This window comes from Acanthochromis polyacanthus, chromosome 17, assembly GCF_021347895.1.
Source record: "Acanthochromis polyacanthus isolate Apoly-LR-REF ecotype Palm Island chromosome 17, KAUST_Apoly_ChrSc, whole genome shotgun sequence".
NCBI lineage: Eukaryota > Metazoa > Chordata > Actinopteri > Pomacentridae > Acanthochromis > Acanthochromis polyacanthus.
Genome location: NC_067129.1, coordinates 24,451,376 through 24,472,175, shown reverse-complemented (window position 1 = coordinate 24,472,175; position 20,800 = coordinate 24,451,376). Strand labels below are relative to the sequence as shown.

The 20,800-nt window shown below is 39.6% G+C and overlaps 1 protein-coding gene across 3 annotated transcripts in view; it reads left to right on the top strand.

The window, feature by feature from the left end:
* Positions 1–20,800, top strand: part of specc1 (sperm antigen with calponin homology and coiled-coil domains 1) — a 77,266-nt gene that overhangs the window by 12,507 nt on the left and 43,959 nt on the right. For 2 of the 3 annotated variants that reach the window (XM_022199345.2, XM_022199347.2), the window contains exons 2-3: positions 2,739–2,926; positions 3,089–3,224. In XM_022199345.2, coding sequence (XP_022055037.1) covers positions 2,762–2,926; positions 3,089–3,224 — 301 coding nt within the window. In that variant the 5' untranslated portion in view covers positions 2,739–2,761. Of the gene's footprint in view, positions 1–2,738; positions 2,927–3,088; positions 3,225–10,752; positions 11,254–20,800 lie in introns of those variants that run through there. The other variant, XM_022199348.2, reaches the window with a different exon arrangement.

Sequence of the window (20,800 nt, the reverse complement as noted above, 5' to 3'; positions counted from 1 at the left end):
CCTTTACATTCATCTTCCCATTTTTAGAAACAATATAATTAAGGCATAGGACAACCTATTACTTATTACTGTGGGAACTACAAATTAAATTGGGTTTTCTAATTTGGTAGTTTTTAGAGCTAATTCCATATTTAGCTTTTTACCAGTCATGTTTAAGTTACAGTGTCATCATCCTGCACGTTTTGTCAGACTCTACAAGCTGTAGTGTTGTAAAAGGCTATAAATGTCTGTCACCTTTGTTAGCTGAGTTGCTTACACAATGAGATGCCCAAGTTGCACTGTCTGTCCTAACTTTTGGCTTCTTCAAGTTTAAAATGCAACCCTGCTGTCTCTCTCTCAAAGACATTTGGGTTTCACAACTAGGTCGTTGGAAAGTAAGTGGGACAGTTGTGGCTCCTGAGAGTCATATCTCTGCAGAGGAATATAGAGAGGTAATATTTGCAGAATTGAGCTCTGCAGTGCTCCAAGAAGGAGAAAACAAAGTGTGCTAAGCTTTGCATTTTTTTGGGCTCATGTTTTCAAACATTACATTACCATTTTGCATTTTTCCGATTTACCATTTTTCATAAAATGTTTATTTGTTGCTGAGTTCTCTTTTATTTAAAAAATGCAAATAATATAACCTCAGTTGGGATATCTTTAGTTTCACTTTACTTCCTCGTTTAGCCTACACCAAGATCAGGGCAGGTTTAGAAGCAGATCAAACTTGTGTTTGGCAATGAATCGTAACATGTAAACTGATCTAAGGGGTGGAAAGACAACGACTGAGGTGTTAGACTACCAGGCCAGGCAGGAGTTAGTCACAGGATATTGCCTAGAGAGGCCTTAAGATCATATGATGGGCCAATGGAGAAACGCATGCTTTCAAACAAAGTGCAGATAGTGTGCTCCTAATAAGATAACTCCCTAAGCACCCACAAATGTTCTCCAATAAATTTGTACTGTAAAATGTCCTCCTGTAAGGACATTTAATTGATGTGGATCCTCTGTACTGTATGCTGTTTGGGTTGGTTAGTACCCACACTGCTTTGATTACATATAGCCTATGTAAGTTTGTCTGCTGACTATTAGCTGTTGCAGTATCATTTATCCCACTCCAAGCTGTTGTGCTACACATGCACCATTTCAGTCACTGCAGTGCAAGACATAAATAAATGAGAACACAGGGACAAAGCTGTCCTCTCTCAGCCCTGTCCTAGGTTAACTTGTTTTCCTGCTTGCAGATACTAGAGGCTATCCTCATTAACAGCCAGAGGCAGAAGATCGGGTTGCCACTGCCCTGATCAATGAGTCAGCCAGTCCTCTGGGAGCTGCAGAGCTCTTTACCAGTACTCATTCTCCATGGTTAAGTACACTCCTACCTCCTTCCATTTCCTTCAGTGCATTTCCTTCTGGACCTCAAATGCACACCTTTAGCAGTCACTCAGACCACATCCTGTTGGAGTTGAAAAAACAAATCAATCATTGTGTTGCTTTAAACCATGTTCCTTACAGAAAGATGGCAGTTGTGACTGTAGTTGTCTGCAATACCTCCTGGTAGATATGTGAGATAATATGAAATCTTGGTCAGTGCCACTGGTTTGAACAAATCAGATAACACATTCTGTTTTTTCTCCTCCCTTTTCCAGGAAATGGTTCAATGGTGTTTCTTTTGGAATAACCCAAGCTAATCTTAGAGGTAGCTCTTAGATGTATATTTTGGAACAGTAAGAAATGCCACTAGGCAGTGCTAACACGGTATACTTTTCTTATTGACCTGAAAGAAATGTGCTACCTATTATTCAGTGCTTCCTTTTAAGGTTTGTACAGCTGTGCTGCTGAAGGGAGGAGTTGTAGTCTTGACCCATATCAATATTAATACTAGCTATCAGTAATTACGGTGGCTGATAGCTGTTACATGATTATTTTTTATTTTTTCCCTGAAAAATGAAAATCCTAATTATATTAACTCCAACACAACTTTTGTTGAATTTCCCTTGTTTATTTATAACTTAAATATGCTTCATGAAAAGAGAACTTGTCAACATTATTCCTTCAATACTGATACATCGTTGCTTGTGTCATGTAACCAGATAGTGCTGTGAACGGGACATGTTGGAGACAACAGAGTAATGACTACAGATAAAGAATTAGAGCAAAAAATGGTGCATTTTAAGTTGAATGTGTTTTTTTTATCAGATCAGTTTTTAAAAAAACAAGCGTGATATTGATTATCTGAAAAATGCTGAGTATCGAGTCAGATAAAAACCAAAATGACATAATATCAACCAAACCAATAATCTGTCTATAGCTTGTGTGTGTTATTTGCTCTATGATTATTACCTAAAAATATTTAATTGTGGCGTAGTATTTGTTTTGCTGTTGTATTAATAACATTAAAATATTTCAGTCTGTTGTTCCCCACAAGTTACAGAGGCACCTTTGGACAAATCTTGATCAATTGCCATTACTTTTTAAAATTTGTTTAGTATTATTAATTAATGGGTCAGTTGCAGCCAGGCGGTTATAAGTAGTTGAGGCTAAAGTTATTGGCAAAATATATCTATAAATATGTTCACATGTTGAAAGACACACTGTGTCACTTGTCTTGTTGTTTTCAGACTGGTTTGCTGTTTAAAGTGCTTGCTGGTGCTTCGAGGGCATAGACAGTCTTTCTTTATGAAAGCATCTGTTTAAAAGGATCATACTTGTGTTGGTACTGTAAGGAACAACTTCTCTCTTCTCTGGACTTTTCTCAGGTGTAGTTTGCTGACACACAGTCATGCTGAAAGCGGGCACCACCAAGGTTGGGCTGCCCAAGCCAGGACTCCAGGAGCGGGTGAGGCAGGCGTCCACGGCTTCATCCTCCTCGTCCATCACCCCCTCCACAGCCATGAAGACCTCCAGATCTTCCAACATGCTTGCCTCAGACCAGCGCCTCAGCAGGGTGAGCTACAACCACACTATACTATGAAGTACGATCACCCACTAACTGACATGATGATAAAGTTACACTGAGTTTAAGGTGATTCAAATGAACTTAGTTAAGAGCAGAACTGTTACAGTATTAGAACTACATTATTGGTACTAACAGCAACTGTGTCTCTAGCTGAAAAGAGCCAGCAGTGACGATGCCTTGACAAAGCCTGCACTGGGAGCTGCTGCCTCTGGGTCCCGGATGAAGAAGACAGTGACCACTGGAGCCATTTCAGATCTTGCTGAGGCCCGCCCTCGCAGCCTGTCGGGTAAGAAACAGATACCTTTAAATGGCAATTGCTACAGACCTATTTTGATACATATTTTTTGTCAAAGCCAGTGAACTAACTACTTGCAGCCACTAGAGGGCCACAGTGCCTCACAAAATCTGTTTTAGCTCTTCAGTGCTGGTGCTGCCTGTGTGAGAGACACTTCCGCTACGCTTTCTTCCTGTGTCCCTTGTTTATTCTTGTTTCATTGGCACTAGTGAGGTGCAGGTGGCTAATGACTGAGGTCCTCAAGATTTCGGTCCGAAACTGAAATACTGAATGCATTCATAGTCTGCTCCTCGAACAACATCTGCTCAGGTGTGGGAACAGCAGGGTATGCTTTGGATGACAAAAAATATGTTTTTCTATCCATGAAAGTGGAAATGTTTTTGACTGGGCTTTTGACATTGTTAGGTTGTAGTGTGGGAGATGTGTGTTTGTGTTTGCTTGCATACATGGACACTGTGTGTCTTTATATGTGTTGGTTTTTGGCTTTTAGAACTCTATCAGGATCTATTTGGCTTTAGACATGAACCAACAATTGAAACAACTGAGAAAGAACCTTAGAAAAACTGTGTGACATTAATAGGAAATTTGTTACTGAAGACATGAAGGTTAGTATGTCATTCCCTCTCACAAAATATAGTGACATAAGAGCAAACAAATCTAAATTAGGAATGGAATTATTAATTGTCTTCAGTATCTATACATCTGCTGAATTTCTGTAAAGTATTGATTTATTTCACGATTTCTATAAAATACTAAAAAATAATGAGAAATACTAAGTATATACTCTATCTTTGACTTGATATTGGCATCTTCAAATTCTTTTTTAATCTGACTTTAGGGCAACACTCAAAATTATGTAGTTCACTATTATGTATGACATAGTAGCTGAAATCAGGAATGATTAAATGTTTTGCATGGGGGGGGGAAGCCCCAGTGAATTGCTTTTCAAAAGCTGCCAATTAATGTCCTGCATAGAAATCTACCTTTAAAAAATAATTCTCCTTATCTAAATCGGGCATATTTCCCATAAATGTGGCTTGTGTGATTCTGTTTGCTGACTTTGCACTTACCACTTCCCTCCTTGAGATTCAGGAACGATCCAAATGGCTTTTTTTTCTGTGTTTTTTGGTTAGACTCAGAGACAAGGTTTTGGAAAGGATTGAGGTAAAAATTACATTTCTTTCTGTTTCTAATTTTTATTTATTTTTTGGAGGAAGCCTGTGCTGCCTTTTCTGATAGGCTGTTTTGCACCCTTCATCGTTTCCAACAATCAAAAGAAAGTAGGAAGAAAGTGCAGATTTAGCACAACCCACAACAACCACAATTATGGGAAATACAGCGGGTTAAATTGAGCCAGAAAAATTCCCTTGGACACTAAATGTACCATTTGGTTCTATCTGGTTTCTATACAAGATTACTCCGGACAATATTTTCCAAATATGGACTCCATTTTACTGTAGTAGAGTGAAGATTAATATCTTGTGAATTACAGCAAACAGGAGACAATTTTAAGGTTTGGCAAAACAGTATTGTTATATTAATGTGAAGTGTTATTTAGCAATCTGTCATGTGTTTAGGCACATTTTTGACAAATAGAATAGAATAGGTTTATTGTCATCATACATGGCATGACGAAAATGCTTCCACTTGCTGTATTTGGACATCGTGCTGTGTCCTTGCCATCTAGACATGGTCCATATGACTTGTGCTTCTTTCCTGTGGTTAAGTGACATACGTTATATCAGATTTCCTAGTCACTACAATACTATATTAACAAAAGGTTGCCATGTCATAACAAACACTTCACTTAGGCACTATTATTATCTTTTAACTTGTGCTCTAGTATTGCACTAGGTAGATATGCTACTAAATACATCAAGCAACAACAAATCAACCTGATAGCAAAACATGTATTACATGAAGGACAAATATGGTGGTTGATAATGACAGGGATTTGTTTGCAGTAATTAATGTTGTTCACAGCACACCCTTGGAAAATCCTCTGTGTGGGAGATAGCTGTGTTTGTTTTGGGCGGCCCATCCACACAGTGTGTAGATGCTGCGCTCTGGTGAATTTCCTCTTCAAAGAGCTCTTGTGCTGAAGCGAACATAATTGAATTCTACTTGACAAAAGACTCCAGAGAAGCTGAGAAACCATGGCCAAGTGAGGCTCTCGGTTTTTTCCGACACAATTAGACCATGATCAGCTTTCACTGGATTGGCGTCTAATTAACCAAAGTTTGTTTTAAAGAGTGTTTTCACACCCAAGGATGAGAACAGAGCCCTGCTTTGTGCCATTCATAATATATTTTTTAACAAACAAAGTTAATGATAGGAATACATACACACACACACACACACACACACACACACCCCTACACACCTACCTTGGTCAGGTCATGAAGATCATATCATTTATGTTGAGCTGGTTGAGCCTTCTCACTGCAGAGACTGAAAAACATATCATCCTCTGCATTTTAACTATAAACAAAAGTAACCTACTTTATTTTCTTTTATGTTCCTAAGTCCAAAATGTGATAATTTTATCCCAATGAATATTTTTCTTATAAATAATTAAATTCAAATTACAGTAAACATCTCAAGATGTTATAATACACACTTCTTCAAGAAATACACTCATGTATACGTTTTGCTGTATTCAAAGCTGTCATACAATTGTGAGACAGTCATGACAGGAGCGGATGCTTTTGGTTTGTCATTTCCCTCAGGCCAGCTGTGTTGTGCTGCACCTGTCATGGGACTCTTCTCAAGTGCACATCAAGACGCATGAAGACAGACAATAAGTAGATATGTCAAACAGGTCTCAAAAAGCAAGCTAACCTTTGTGTGAAAAATCAAATCTGACACCTGAAAAAGCCATGATGGTTAACCATGCATGCAACTTGTGGCAATCATCATTTAGCCTGCTGCTTTCAATACTAAGTCAGTGAATCAGATTTGAGAGCTCTTCTGAATTATTCACACAGGGGAAATGACATGATTTGAATATAGATTGGGGTGTTGCTCTATGGTATTTTGAACTCTTTGAGACGTTATGCTCTGAAATGTCTTGCGTGTCCGTGATTATTGATGTGAAAGGGAAGAAAAACCTGTTCGAAGAAGATTTAAGTTTTTGGGTCAAGAGAAGAGTAAAAAACAGAAACTGCATTATGACATTTTGGGATAAACATATTGGCTGTGAAACTGCAATGTGTCTTCACGCTTGCCTTAGTGATATTGTCACCCTTCAGGTTGGTCGTAAACAGATGAGTTTCTCTCTGGTGGATATATGACATTATACGCTGACAAGAAGCTGTCAGGGCTTACTGAGCTCTCAGGCACACTGCAGTAGACCTGTCATCTTACACGTCAAATGGTAATTGAGTCTTTTCTCAGAGGCCGTCCAAGTATATTTTGTGACTGTAGATGCATGACAGAGTTAGTGGTGAAAATGTACAAAGTGTAGGAAACACAATAAAGCAATGTACCATCATTGTATGGTGTTCCAGCAACTACTGTTTTAAAATGTATCCACCTCCTTTCAAGCATTGCTAATGAAATGCAGAAGTAAGAACGGCAGTGGTACAACGCATCGTATATTTTATCAAGATTTGTCAGAATGGGGTCAGATGTGCCTGTGATGTTTTGTGCACTAAGGTAATAAACACACATTGCATGATTCAAGTGCTAATGAGTGCAGTTTTTAAGGTGATGTCATGGTAAGGTGTTGTTTCAAATTGTTTTTAGTGGAACAGTCAGTCTTTAGTCATTACACTGATCTATGGTGCCTTTTTCCCATGGATGAAATTAACTCACTTTAGGAGCAAACTGATATTTTATTATGATCTTCAAAAAATATATTTTTTATCTCCAGTTCCAACTAGATGTCAGCTATGCAGTTATGACTTTTGTAATGCAAATGGAAGATCTCACTGTAGTCACTTCAAAACTGTAGCTATAAAAAACTCAATTCAAGCAGTACATTTTTATGAAGGGTGTAAACCAGTGAGCAACAATACTCTCCTTCACAGGAAGTGAAATCTGCTATTGGGACACACATACACTGACAGCATTGGCTAGAAAGCTCTACTGACTGATAGTCTGACCCCCACCCTCACCTGCCCTCACAGCATGCTGTACTAATGGGTCAAAACTGTTATTTTTGCTAATAGTCTTGTCCCTATCCCCGTTGGTACTTTACCAACTCTACCGTGCTGACAGACAACGGGTTAAAACCCAGCCTTAGCCTGATGACTTATTTAAAAAAACTTCATCAATAATTCAGTAAAGCTTTCACTCAGAGAGGAGTCCCTGTGGAGCATGCAAGCAGAAAGACAGAAGGAGATAAAACTGCCCTGTTCTATATATAACAAACCTGGTGGGGATGACTGTGGGGCAAAACTTTCTAAACGGGTACTCCATTAATGGGTGCTTTCCGTCACTTCTGTTCGGGCGATTCTTTCACTCTGCTCATATTGTAATGTAAGGTTAACGAAAAATGTCCTTTGGTCACTTGTGTGTTAGATCTACTCAAATGACAGAAGAACTATTTTTTCTACCACGACACCACACGAGTCGTATCTTACATTCAGATTGCACTTCTTTACTATTTATCAATCTCTACTTATACTGATATATTTTCAAGTCACATGATGCTTAGTGATAGAATCCACAACTCTATAATTTAGAATACAATGAAATTCCAATACGGTAAAAAACATGGTATTCTAAAATCATCTGTAATGACTTGCAGCTCTCTAACACTAGTTCACGTTATATTTCATGTTCTACTTGTGTATGTTTCATAGCATCTATTGTCAGTTTTTTGCCTTGAGGTAAAATCTGACAACTTCTACAAATGAGTGGAGTCTTTGACAACATTACATTTTAAAACTCGCACACTTGCCAGTTTTACTGTGTTTTTCTGCAAGCTGTTATTCTCCCGAGTCACGTGTCAGTGTGATACTACATCCTTCTAACTCAGTAAAACTGGAATACTGACACAATGTCTCATAGAGAGAGATTGTTTCACTGGCCTTCTCTACGATGGTTATTTCTGTCATGTCATAAACGGTTTAATGCGCACTGCATTCCACACATAGACTCAGATGCATGTTTTCGTTGTCTGATTTGATTGAACAGAAAATGCTGTAGATGTACTTTGACTTTCTATCCCTTATCAATAAGCTCATTAGCTTGTATCATTTGCTCATAACACCAGTTCCCTCAGAAGAAAAGAAAGGTTTCTGAATGGTACGAATGTCACTTGATCTTAGTTAACAGTCAAGAAAAGGATAAACACAGCAAGGAAACTTAGGTATGCTACAAATGTTAATTGACCTCGACTATGTACGAATTTTGCTATACACAACCCAGACACCAGACTTAGCCATAGCATGTGGTCCCAGCAGGGCCCTGTCTGTCTGTGTATGTCAGTGTTTGGGAGGCAGAAGGAGGGAGAGGTATGGTCCTTGAGCTCCTCATATCTGTCAGATAAATTAATCAAATATGCCTCAGTCCACTGGGACATCTCAGCCTGCATAAGCACTCAGCCGTGACAGACAGACAGCAGTAAAAAGACATTTGCGCATGCAAATGGACATCAAAAATACGAACGCGAAATTACCAACACCTTTACCACTTATGTCTCCTGCGTTGCACTGTCCACGTTGAAATATATACTACAGTAAATGTATAATATGATAATGTACTTCTCTGTTTCTTATGCATATATTGTTAAAAAGATTTAGTGTCAGTAGCTTCACTCATACTTAATACAGGGTTTCTAAATGGTTTGCTTCCAATTCCAGAATTAACACAGTTTAAACGCATCTTATATCAGCTCCGACATAAACACACCTGGCCCTTTTTAGGTTTATTGACCAGAGTTTGGCATGAAGATTGAAATTCCTCCCTTGAGAATCTTGTGACCCCAGTAAGTCCTCATAAGACACAAAACAGAGAGAAATGGTCTTGCCAGATCTTGAAAGAGGCCTGTTGGGCCCACTGAGATGGATGTCCTGTGGTGAGGAGAACATTCTTAGTTGGATTAGAGGCATGTTTGTTTACCAAGGTGGATGTGCTGCGCCAAGATGAAGAGAGGGGAGAATATTGAGAAAGGAAGAGGAAACTACCCGCAGTTTATGTAACATTCATAAGAAATGAAAAGGCATGGAAACAGCCACATACGTTATTGTATCACAGGACTGAATATTCAAACTGACACGGGCAGAATTATGTAGCAAACTCAACCTTCCTTGATGCTGTTAAAGATTTTTTTGAAAGGCTTTTCTGGCTGGAGCTTAGAGTGAATTATGAATCAAATGTCTATTGTGAAAAAATGCATCTACAGCTGTAAATGCTGATTTCCTTATTATGATGCCTGTCATTTCACGTTCACAGTTCTTTTCAGCAGTGAACACAAAGAGAATATACTGGCAGCTCAGAGGTTATGCAACAGACATGCTCATCCTCCTAAAAATATCACTGCTTATCTGTGTCATGTAAGGCTTTAAAAAAGGACGAGGGAGTTAAAATGAATTTTAATTTCTGATAAATACATTCATGTAAATGTGTGCCTTTGGTTTAGTGAAGCTTCTTTTTTGGATGATGATCACAGAGCATGCTATATCATAGAGCCAAAGGTGAACTGGCACTAGGATCTTCTTGCATTACTGTAAAGCAAGATTGGATGAAAAAAACTCTATGGCTGTCTCTTTATTAATTATTTTTTCTTGTATCTGAATCTGTGTCCTTGTAAGGAATTATTTTAAGCCCATAAATAAATCAGAACTGTCTTTTTAAAAATGGTGATGACAAAAATTACCTTCATGTTAGAGCGACTTTTTTTTGGCAATTTCTTGATCATTGTACAACACATCATGGATATTGGTGATCTAAAATAGAGACCACTACAGCTGAAAATGATGAGTTATTTTGCTTCCCAACTTTGTTCCTCTGTGTAGCTCCCGCTATCATAAATATTTAACACATGCATACATTGTGAAAGAGAAAGGACAGACAAAAACAAGCCTTCCTCTCTGTAGCTCCACACAGTTCCACTAAAACTAGCACACCACCCCCCACCTTTATACACTCGTGGGCGCACCCACATACACACTCATGCTGTTGTTTCCTGCTGTGTGCGCTGTAGTGGGAATGGTTGTGGAAGCCTAGGGTGGCCTCTTATCCCCAGATTAGCATCTCTTTTCCCCGTTTATTAAGACTTTTATTGAGAAATTAGAGTTCTGACTTTGCATGGGGGAGCACGCATGGGAGATTGTGCAAAATATCTCACGCTACAAGTTCACTTGAAAAAGAAAAGAGCTGCTATGCCACCATCTGCCAAAAATACAAATATTGCCTTTCCTTTGCTGCTGCTCCTCCTTCCTTCCTTCTTCCCTCCACCCTCTTCTCTCTCTCTTGCTCTCTCTTGTACTTGTCCTTTTGGTAACAGTGAGAGGGACGTATCATCTCACCATTGTTCAACTGGTATTGGTGAGAGTAAACTGGCTGACAGCAGTGGGAGGAGGTGTGTTCATGTGCGTGTGTGGCCCAGGAAGCCACTCCTCCTCTGAGCTGATTCCAGTCATCACAGCGATAATGAAGTGCACACAACGCTGCCTGCTCGCCCGCCTGCCAGTGTGACATACTGTCACCATCCTAGAGGACACGCACACTCGCACACACACCTCACAGTCATTCACTGACAGGACATACAGCCTGCCTCCTCACATATGCATGCACACACATTCATGCTGTCCTGGGAAGGAGTGGAGAGAAGAAAAGGAGACCAAAAGGAGGGAAGAATAAGAAGAATTTAACATCTCTTTCCTCTGTATGTGACTGACCAGCGGTGACTGGGGGTGCGGAACAGAAACAACAATCCCGTCACTCGCACACACACCTCTCCCCTGCAGCCACGGATTCTTGGATTAGTCTGCCCTGGTGTGGAGTGTGGGAGTCGCGGAGCAGACCATCATGGGGAACCAGGCAGGGAGACAGGAGGAAACGGAGTCAGGTCTGCTTCTTGTGCTGTGGTTTGCCTCAGCATCACTAATTCCTCGTTGTCTGAGTCTGTCTTTTTCTGCTGATGTAAAGAACAAAGGCATACATTTGCTCGGTATGAGTTAATCTCCTGTCATGTCTCGTCTGGGTACATCTGACTAATGAGTACTGACCAAGATGCACACAGACAAAGCATTTTACTGGATATGCCCTGGAGTCATAGGAGCTGCTTGAGTGGGTTAGAAGTTAGTTCTCTCATGTATTCTTTCGAGATTATTCATGCAAGCATGTCCCCACTTTTGTGTGTGTGAGATTATGTATCTGGTGTGTAGTGTTCCTGTATCCATTCCGTTTGTTTGTATGTGTTTGCACCTGTGTGTAGCTACTGGGAATCGGGTAGGGAAAGTGCTGAGTGCGACTTGCCTGACAGTAAGCATGAGGGAACCTGCTAGAGGAGATGGTATCATCAGTCTCATGATCACATCCTTCTGCTGCCCCGAGCTCACTGCGTCTCCGTAAGATTTCCATTTCAAAGTCCCTCTGAACTGCACTCAGCAGCAACTTCACGCTTATCTAGAGACAACGGAGCTCTTCCACATCTTTATAACCCTTTTCTGCAACAAAACGAACATTTGCATCTTAATATCTGCGTACTCGTGTATCTGTGTGGAGTTGTCTGTTACAACTGAATTCTTAACCTTGATCCTAAACTAAACATTATTCTGACCTTCAACCTAAATTGGAACCCTCAAACAGCAATCTCTTCCCCTAGGTACCACAATATTTCCCCACACAATGATACATGCTTCCATGGGGTAGTGTGCAGATAAGTTAAAGTACCTTCTGGGATATGTGAACATGAAACATACACACAAACATTCACAGTGTTTTATCAGTGGTGGGTGTTAAGCTGCATCATTTCATAGCGGTGGCATGTGTTGCTTGAAGATAGAGCACAGTAGGCTCAGATTGGAAGGCAGTGGTAGCAAGCTGCTGCATGCTCACAAAGATTAGCCCCCACTTTCTTCTCTGCACGCACACACATGCACACAACAAAACATTGCTGAGCACTGAATCAAAAAGTTGGAACTAAGAAAGGGAATATTACCTTCTTTGATCTCACTAATTACTGTCTGTTTACTGAACAGAATTTAGCCACTTGTTGATAAATGCTACTCCTGACACAAAGTAATTATAAGATGGTGCTAAATGGAAGTATGCATGGCTAAAAAATCCAATGAGTCAGAGTAGAGTGTTTGCAGTATGATAAATCATGCCTTTTAGGCTAAGAAAAATATTTAAAATCTTCTTGATGCAGTCCTCCATGATCCTTGGTCCAGACGCCCACATGAACCTCCATTATGAAATGAAACAGTCAGCTATATTGTTAATTGATTGACCTATTTTTTTTCATAAATTCACCCTCCACTTTCTCAAATGAGCTGCTATAGTAAATGAGAATTGATCATGAAATGGGTTGATTTTTCATTATGCCCACTCATGACATTAAGCTATAGATCCAAGACTGCTGACGCCAAGGGCACGCAGGTGCCTTTTAGTCTTTTTTTTTTTTTTTTTTTTTTTACAAGGGAGTAATTTAAAAATAAGCCTAAAGGCTTTAAGTTAAAGCAGTAGTTTATTATCAGCTTTTCTAGTGATAAACCGCAACACCGCTATGGATAAGGCAGTGGCTATGGACATGGACAGTAACGTTTCTGCTCTCTTCATTAGCTTCCGTTCCACCCAACCAATGAAACAGCCAGGCAAGGTTTGTCAGGCTTTGGGCTCGGAAAGTAGAATTACAATTCTGGCAGTAGGAAAAGAAACGTGGGAACAGGAGGAACTCGTTGGTATTTGATTGATGGTGTTATCTCTGAAGTGGAAGGCTAAGGAGTAAGCTGTCTGCTGCAGTGATAAGCAGGTCGTTATCAGAACCAAACTACACTGACGGCTGCTACAACGAGCCTTCCTGTCTCCCCACTGGCTCACCAGGAGAGCAGCCAAGACCAGAGCCTGTGGTCAGCATGTTGTCAGCTGTTGATGAATTGTCAGTAAAATATAGTCCAATAACAGTGGGTCTATTTTCAGGGCTACTACTCAGTCAGTCATACCCATTTGGGCTCAGGATTAAAAGAATGTTGAAACATGTTTGTGTAGTGAGGTAAAACAGATTGTCAGGACTTTCACATGGTCAAAAATGGGAAATATCAAACGCTAGTGGTTTCTGCAGGAGTTTGATTGGGATGCTTGAAGGTAGCTGTAATGTTCAAGGATACTGCCAAAAAAAATGGAAAAATAATCTATTTTTAAAAGTCTTGGATGGGGCTAACATCAATGTAACATTTAGCATGTCGTCATTAGAATAACATTGTTCTGTCTGTCCACACTCAGAATATCAGTAGTACAGCAACATTAAGTTTGTGTTTTGATGTGCATGAAGAAATAAAGCTAAATCTTGTGATAATGACATCCCACATCATATGTAAACTCTGTCATTTCTCTAACGTTTTATATATTCCTCACCTCTGTTTATGACTGCTGATGCCTGCGTATGTCTATATCTGTAAATTTTCTGACAGAGAAAGCTGTGTTTTCATGTGTTCAAATAGGGTTAATATTCTGCATTATAGTAGTATTTTGATATATAGATAATATTCTGACTTGTGCTTTGTATACTGAAGGCCATTCTCAGGGCCCAGGGCAAAATGTTTAATCTGGTTCAGAATGATCTGGATTTGGAAATACCATATTTTGCCGTCCAGGATTAGGTTATCTGTCTTATTTTTGAGCCAGTTTTTTAAAGCAGCAGCCTATCAAGATGACTACATCTGGATGACCAGTGCTCTAAATGGATGTAAATATCACAAAGGCTACCAGTTATGAAAGAGCAACAGGATGAATAGTCACCCTTAGGTCACTTTAAGTGTTTTAATGCCTCCATTTAAATTTCTTTTAAATAGTCAGAGCCCTCATCTGACTCACATTTTATTATTAAAAAAAAAATCTGTCCCGCTAGGATCAGGATAATCCTTTTTTTTTTTTTTTTTTTTTTAAATCACAGGTATCTAAATTCTTCCAAAAAGTTTTGAACTACACACAAAGAACGTTTGATCCAGATTGAAACCAAGACTGGAGTAAAGGATTTGGTCCAATTTCCTTTTTCCCTTTGAACAAACCATTCTGAAGATTTCATCCAATCTGATTGTTGAAATCTGATCAGATTGCTTCTAAACAATTGGCTATTTGTTTCATACATAAACCTCACTCTGCTTGGCCACCTCTCAGACATACAGTGACACATGCCTTCCTCTTTTCCCTAAGCATAGCAATAATCTTGCTTATTGACATTGTTTTAGCATTTCAGACAAAAGAGGTCCCAAGACCGCCCTGAGAAGCCTAATTTCCCTAATTTCTTTCTTATCTGTGTTATGATGCTGTCATTGTACTAGTCGGGTGCTGCTCCCAGATTTCTACACCATAGTGAGCAACAAGCCAAACAATGCAGGAGGACACAGTGCCATTTCAATACCATACTGGAGCAAAGTGACATGGAGCAGGAATTCAACATGAGGAAGCAAGTTTGTCCAACTTCTGATAGCTGGGAGACTGTGAGGAAGTTACATCAGTCATACTTTCCATGGCAGTTAGCAGTTGGTACAGTAAATGCAGCAGCCATCTCACTGTGCTTTGTGTTGGCAAAGGTGTGTGCTTTGTAAATGTCTTGTTTTGTGACCGAGACTAAGCTTGGACATCAGAGTTGGTAGATTATAGCCTTCATGCTTCGGCTCATAAAAATCACAAATTTATGGTGAAGAAACTAACAATCTCTGTTTGGGGGGAAAAAAAACAAAAAAGAAGCTGGAGCCACTAAGCCTGTGATTCTGTTTTTAATACATACCAAATCAAACTTGTCCTGATGTGGTTTGTATATCTGAAACAGCTGGCTTTGGTTCATCCTCAGTCTGGGAATGGTAATCCTGGCCTTTCTATGAATCCTGCTTTCTCCTATCCAACACTAATGTTGTCTTAAGAAAGATCTGACCCACTATCTCTTTCTGAGAGTATAGCTGGGATTACTGGTTGTCATCTTCTTTATCTGTATTTCTCCTTGTGTCCAGTCACACCAGAAAATGACACAACAAATCTCATTCTCTCATCAGTCTCAGTGGCGCTGAGACCACAGTAACTTTGCTGCTTCTATCAGCTAATATTATCGACTTCTTCATTTTGCCTCTTTGGTTACCTCCTTTCACTCAGAGGTCAGTGCTGTTATGGTGTGAATTTCCATCATGAAAGCTGTGCATAAAAGCACTGCATGGATTTATTTGTCTTTTAGAGGGGTACTAATTTACACTGAAATAAACTGAAGACCCCTCTGGTGAAAATCAAAGTGTTTTCCCTTGTTAAGATTTCCAAATGGTATATTTTGTATTTTAGCAATACACCATGAGTAAAATAAACAGTCTACACCATGGTGCAGCATTCATTTTCATGGAAATAAACTTTGAAATATGTAATTTGAATACACAGATAAGTGTTTAGGGGCTTAATCAATGACTGGAGAAGCACTGCAATTCCTTATGTAGAGCCAGTTGCCCCTCTGTTGATTGTTTGAAAAGGGTGGTGAGGGGAGAGGAAGCCACAGTGCATAATTGTGGGTTGAGATTATGGATTATGTTGTCTTCTTTGCCCTTTTGCAAATCCCTCTTCTATTTGCTTCTTAATCTTTCCACAGAATATGTTTTTTATCCTTTTTGTGGTCACTCTAGGAAAACAAATCACAAACGCTTAATACATCGTAAGTCTTATGGCATTTATTCTAAAGTTATAAAGCTTGGATGGAAATCACCAGAATCTTAAGGCTAAGTTTAGCCGCACTCATTACCACCTGTTACCCATCACACATGCTGATCCTGTAAACCTGCAATCATGTAAAATAGCATATTATTATTCTTTCAGTGAGTCCTGTGTTAAACTGTTTTCCATTTGGAACATAAAGAAATCCTCCTTTTCTCTTGGCCGGCTCATGGTCTGTGTATTGGCTACCTCTGTAGGGTATTGGCTCCATAAGTAGTGTAAAGCTGAGTGGATCAACATAAGGATGCTGTGTTAAAAGTCTTAGCATGCAGGCCAGTTAAAATGATTCAATCAAAATGATTAAAGGAGCCAAAGAACCCAAGCCAAGTGGCCTTCTGTAGCTTGCCAGCTCTCATGCTGCACTTTCCTGCGGTGCTGCAGAGGAGACACTGAGCTGTTCACTTTTCAGGCAGAACCAACTATGTCAGCTTAAGTCTTGTGTTCTGTATGTCTTTTTTAAAGTGTGGGTTTGCCTGGTCAGTTGTTAGCAGGATTGATTACCATGTCACTTGCTGACAAAAGTCAAGCAATAATTGCACATCTGCTTACAGGGGAGCTTAGAAGTGCTGATTGGCTTTCAGAAGGCACTGTGTCGCTAGTAAATAAGCACTTTTTTCCCTTTCATTGCAGTCTAATAATGAAAATTCAAATGGAGCCTACTGTTTTGATGGTGTATGTGCAGTTGTGACGCAATTAAATTGATAGCGGAGTGGAAAATCTTAACACAAAAAATATATATATACAAGGCAGAAAGGTGTGTAACCAGTTAAGTTTCTTCAGATTTGCACTACATACATGTACAGTGATGTTAGGGAATAAGCTGGCAAAAAATAACAAGAAAAGATATTTTTGTTGGTGTGAAAGTTGCAGCATGTTGACTTTTCTTGCACTGACTCCCAAACATTTAAACAAAGGTTATTTTGGAATGTGTGGATTCTGTAATTAACTCATCTTAAATGGAAACCGCCATTCATGGCCTCTATGTAGTTAGTCTTTAAACTGTGTTTTCAAGACAGCCTTCAGGATGCCTCTGAAAAATGATGATTCAGTGTATCTGGTTGTCACAGATGACGGTAGACATTGCTCTCCTCAGGTTAAATCCAACTACCCTGGTTTGACATTGATTATTAGAGCTTCTATTGTTGTGTGCTGTCTGTTTGCTTATTAATTTGACATCTCGAATATGATGATGATGTCCTATCAGTAGAGTGCAGAGTCTGATGTTTCAGCTTTTTAGGAATTGTAGTGTTGGTGTGCCTTCTTTTCATGCTGTTTTCCAGAGTAACTATACAAAATCTGTTATTCATTGTTTCCTGATTTTGAAGTTTAACAAAAGAGCACATTTATCCTTGGAAAGTGAGGTTTAATACTTTTAAGTGGCACATTGGCCTGCTGTAACAGTTTCCAGTCACAGTGGCAGTCAAACCCTCTTCTCTGTCTATCTTTCACTCCTGTAAGAGGAAAAGAATGAACGTGAGTCACAGCATCTGACTGATGGGCGTCTGTTGACCTTATTCATGCCCTGTCAGTTGGACAACAGGAAGGCCAGAGACACAGACTGTGTTTTCTGTCTGTACTCCTCACTTCCACCTGACTGCAAAATTGTGCATCACATTTCCTGGAACCCATACAGGAAGACAGAGGATTGGCAGAGAGAGATTCCTATCCAAAGCTTGTTTTTGATGGTGACAGTCAGTGCGTCATTTCAGGTGCCAACTCTCTGACACACGACCACCTGCAGTCATTAATTCATCATGATTCCTCACCCATGACCTACCAGTTGAGTAAATTGAAGTCTCTGTGCACTTTGCTCACAGTGCACTCTGTCACCTCTCAGCTAGCTGGCAGGCAGGCCACAGTTAACTGGCTGGTGCTGGACTGTGTCCAGCCACACGGCTCCTGCTGTGATTTGAAAGCTTATCTTCATTAGTAAGAAAGAAGGCTACACAGTGCATTACTGTGATCAAGAAGCCGACTTTACATGAAAAAACTAAATGCTTTTGGATTACTGGAAGTTAGTCTGCGTAATTAATTTAGATAATTCATGTAAGCAACACAGTCATTTCATCTTTTTAGTGTCAGTAAGCCTGCTTTGTAGAATACTGAACACTGTCAATATAACTTAACTTAAAAAAATCGATATTGGCAATAATCAATCAACAAAAAGAGTTCTCAAATGCATTCTGTAAGCAGTGACTTGGCATTAGTATTTGAGAGGAGGGTATAAACAGTTCCTGAGACACTGAATATAATTAGTCTCAGTGGCAATATTCTCTTTCACTGAGCAAGATTTTCTTGTCCATCTTCAAAGCTGGTGTTTCACAGTATTTGCATGTTGCTGTCAATAAGAACTACTCCCCACAGTCTGCATGTGGATTTATTCCTTGCTAGAGGAGGAACACTCTTCAGTGAGCCATTTAACTGCCTGTTCCATTTCTTTTCACAGATTTAGTGCTTCTGAGAGGTAGCTATGAATTGACCTGGACCTGAGCCTGCCTACATCCAAGATGACATTAAATTAAGGCTAAGCTGTTAGTCTTAGATATCATAGCTTTGATTTATGACAGGCTTGTACCTATACGCCCATAGATGAAATATTTTTCTGTGAAGATTAGGTTTCTTGTGTACCTTTTTTTCTTTTTCTTTTTTTTCTGTGTTTGACTTAGTTTGACATCATATCAATTTTTTTGCAATCAGCTCAACATGTAGACTCATCAGAGAATAAATAATCAGGCAATTCAACTTAAAGCAGTAAACTATCACATTCTCCCTGGTAGTGTTTTATTGGTGGACACTAAGCAGCTCCACTGGAAAAATTGGAGGTTAAGTGTCTCTTCACAGCTTAACTGTACTGTTTGAGTAAAAGCTTCTCTCACTTCCACCACTTTAATCCACCATCATTGTGGGTTTTAAAGTCTTTTCTTGCCCTCTTAGTGTCACTTTAAGTAGAATATAATCACATCTCTCCGCTCTGACGAAGTTATTTGGTGTCTGGCGAAGTAGTGGACATTTGATGTGAAAATTTAGGTACTTCAAACTTTATTTTTCTGTATAGTACTTTTCATGCAGAACAACACAAACTGCTTCACAAGAATTAAAAACAAAGAAGACAATAAATGAATATAATTAAAAATAGAAATAAAAATAAAAAAAACTCTCCACCCTCCCTACATATAGACAGCCATTTACATGCACACACCCACGCAAACACACGCACACAGACTCACACACCCACACAACATGACATCATCAGGACATATTCTACTGCTTTCTTGGAAACAAACTGTTTACCTGCATTGGATATTTTTTTAATCTTTTGGATTCCACTGTGATTCACTGATTTGCCACTGTCAGCAGTATGTGTCGCCTTTATATACTGTATGCTTTGTCTTTTACAATATTGTATTGGGCTGTCCTGCATTACTTGAGCCATTCCTGAACAGTTTTTGCGGTTGCAGTTTGTGCATTGTCCTGCTGGGTGAAGCTGCTGCCATCAGGGACTGTCATGGTGCGAGTTAAAGGACATGTCCTGGGCAAAAGTGTTTTGGTGGGTCATACATGTCAAAATAACACCCAAATGAAAGGCAAGACTCAAGATATTGCCAGCAGAATGTTGCATTGTAACGAGATGATAAATGTTACACAGTTCACCTGTCAGTGGATTTACTATTGTGGTTGTTTGGTGTATGTACTGCAAAAATCTGTTTAGTATTTGTCTTGGCTGTTACAAGTGTAAAATACACTATAAGTGGTTTTTGATCAAAAATATATGGTGGTGTGTCCTCTGCAGTGATCTTACAGTGTGGATACAGTTTAACACAAAGGCAGTCCAGATGTAAGCCCTCCGTGTCCATTTCTGAGGTTCTGTGACTATCTGACACTATATTCTAGTTGTTCTTTAGGATCTTGCATGTGCAGACTCCTGGCATCTATACTAGTGTCATTTCTCTGTGCACATGAAGCAGCTGCGGTGATGTCATGGTTAAAGAGGTGGGCAATCTAAAGATGAGTGAGTTCATGTGCTCCATCTGGGTTTTGTTCACTAAGGGCAAAGAAAACAGAATATGAAGGAACAGCAAATGAAAGGCTGTCCCTCTGTCCCACTCTTGGCATCATCACTGACTCCCAAGGGAATGGACTGATCTTAATCACATTGGACTCTTTCTAACATGGACCTATTTACACACTTTATATTACCACCCATAATGAGAATACCATAAAATAGGCATGAGCTGTTAGGTGCTTCTTTTACTGCCATATCTGAATGATGCTTCCTTTCACGCATACTAAATAGTCTTTTATAACATACAGTGCCGATTTAGTGTTAACATCTTCCATGTGACAGTACACAATTTAGGAGTGCATACTGTCCCCATTCTGTCAGTCATGGATTCATCTTCTTTGAGTAGCAGACAAAAGTAAATGTGGATGTTTAGTTGTACTCTTTGAAGCTACATCAGGGGCTGTAGCATGGCTCAGTTACCCAGTGTGACCTTGGGATCTTTCTGTGTGAAGTTTGCATGTTGTTTCTGTGGAGTTCTCCCATTTCTCAGGGTTCTTTCTCTTCCTCTCACAGTCCACAAACATGCTGAGGTTAACTGATGATTCTAAATTGACCTGTCCAGTATGTCCCCTGGTTGCTTCCTCAACCAGGGGAAGCAACCCCTCAGAAGATTAAGCGGTTTGTAGATAATGGATGGATG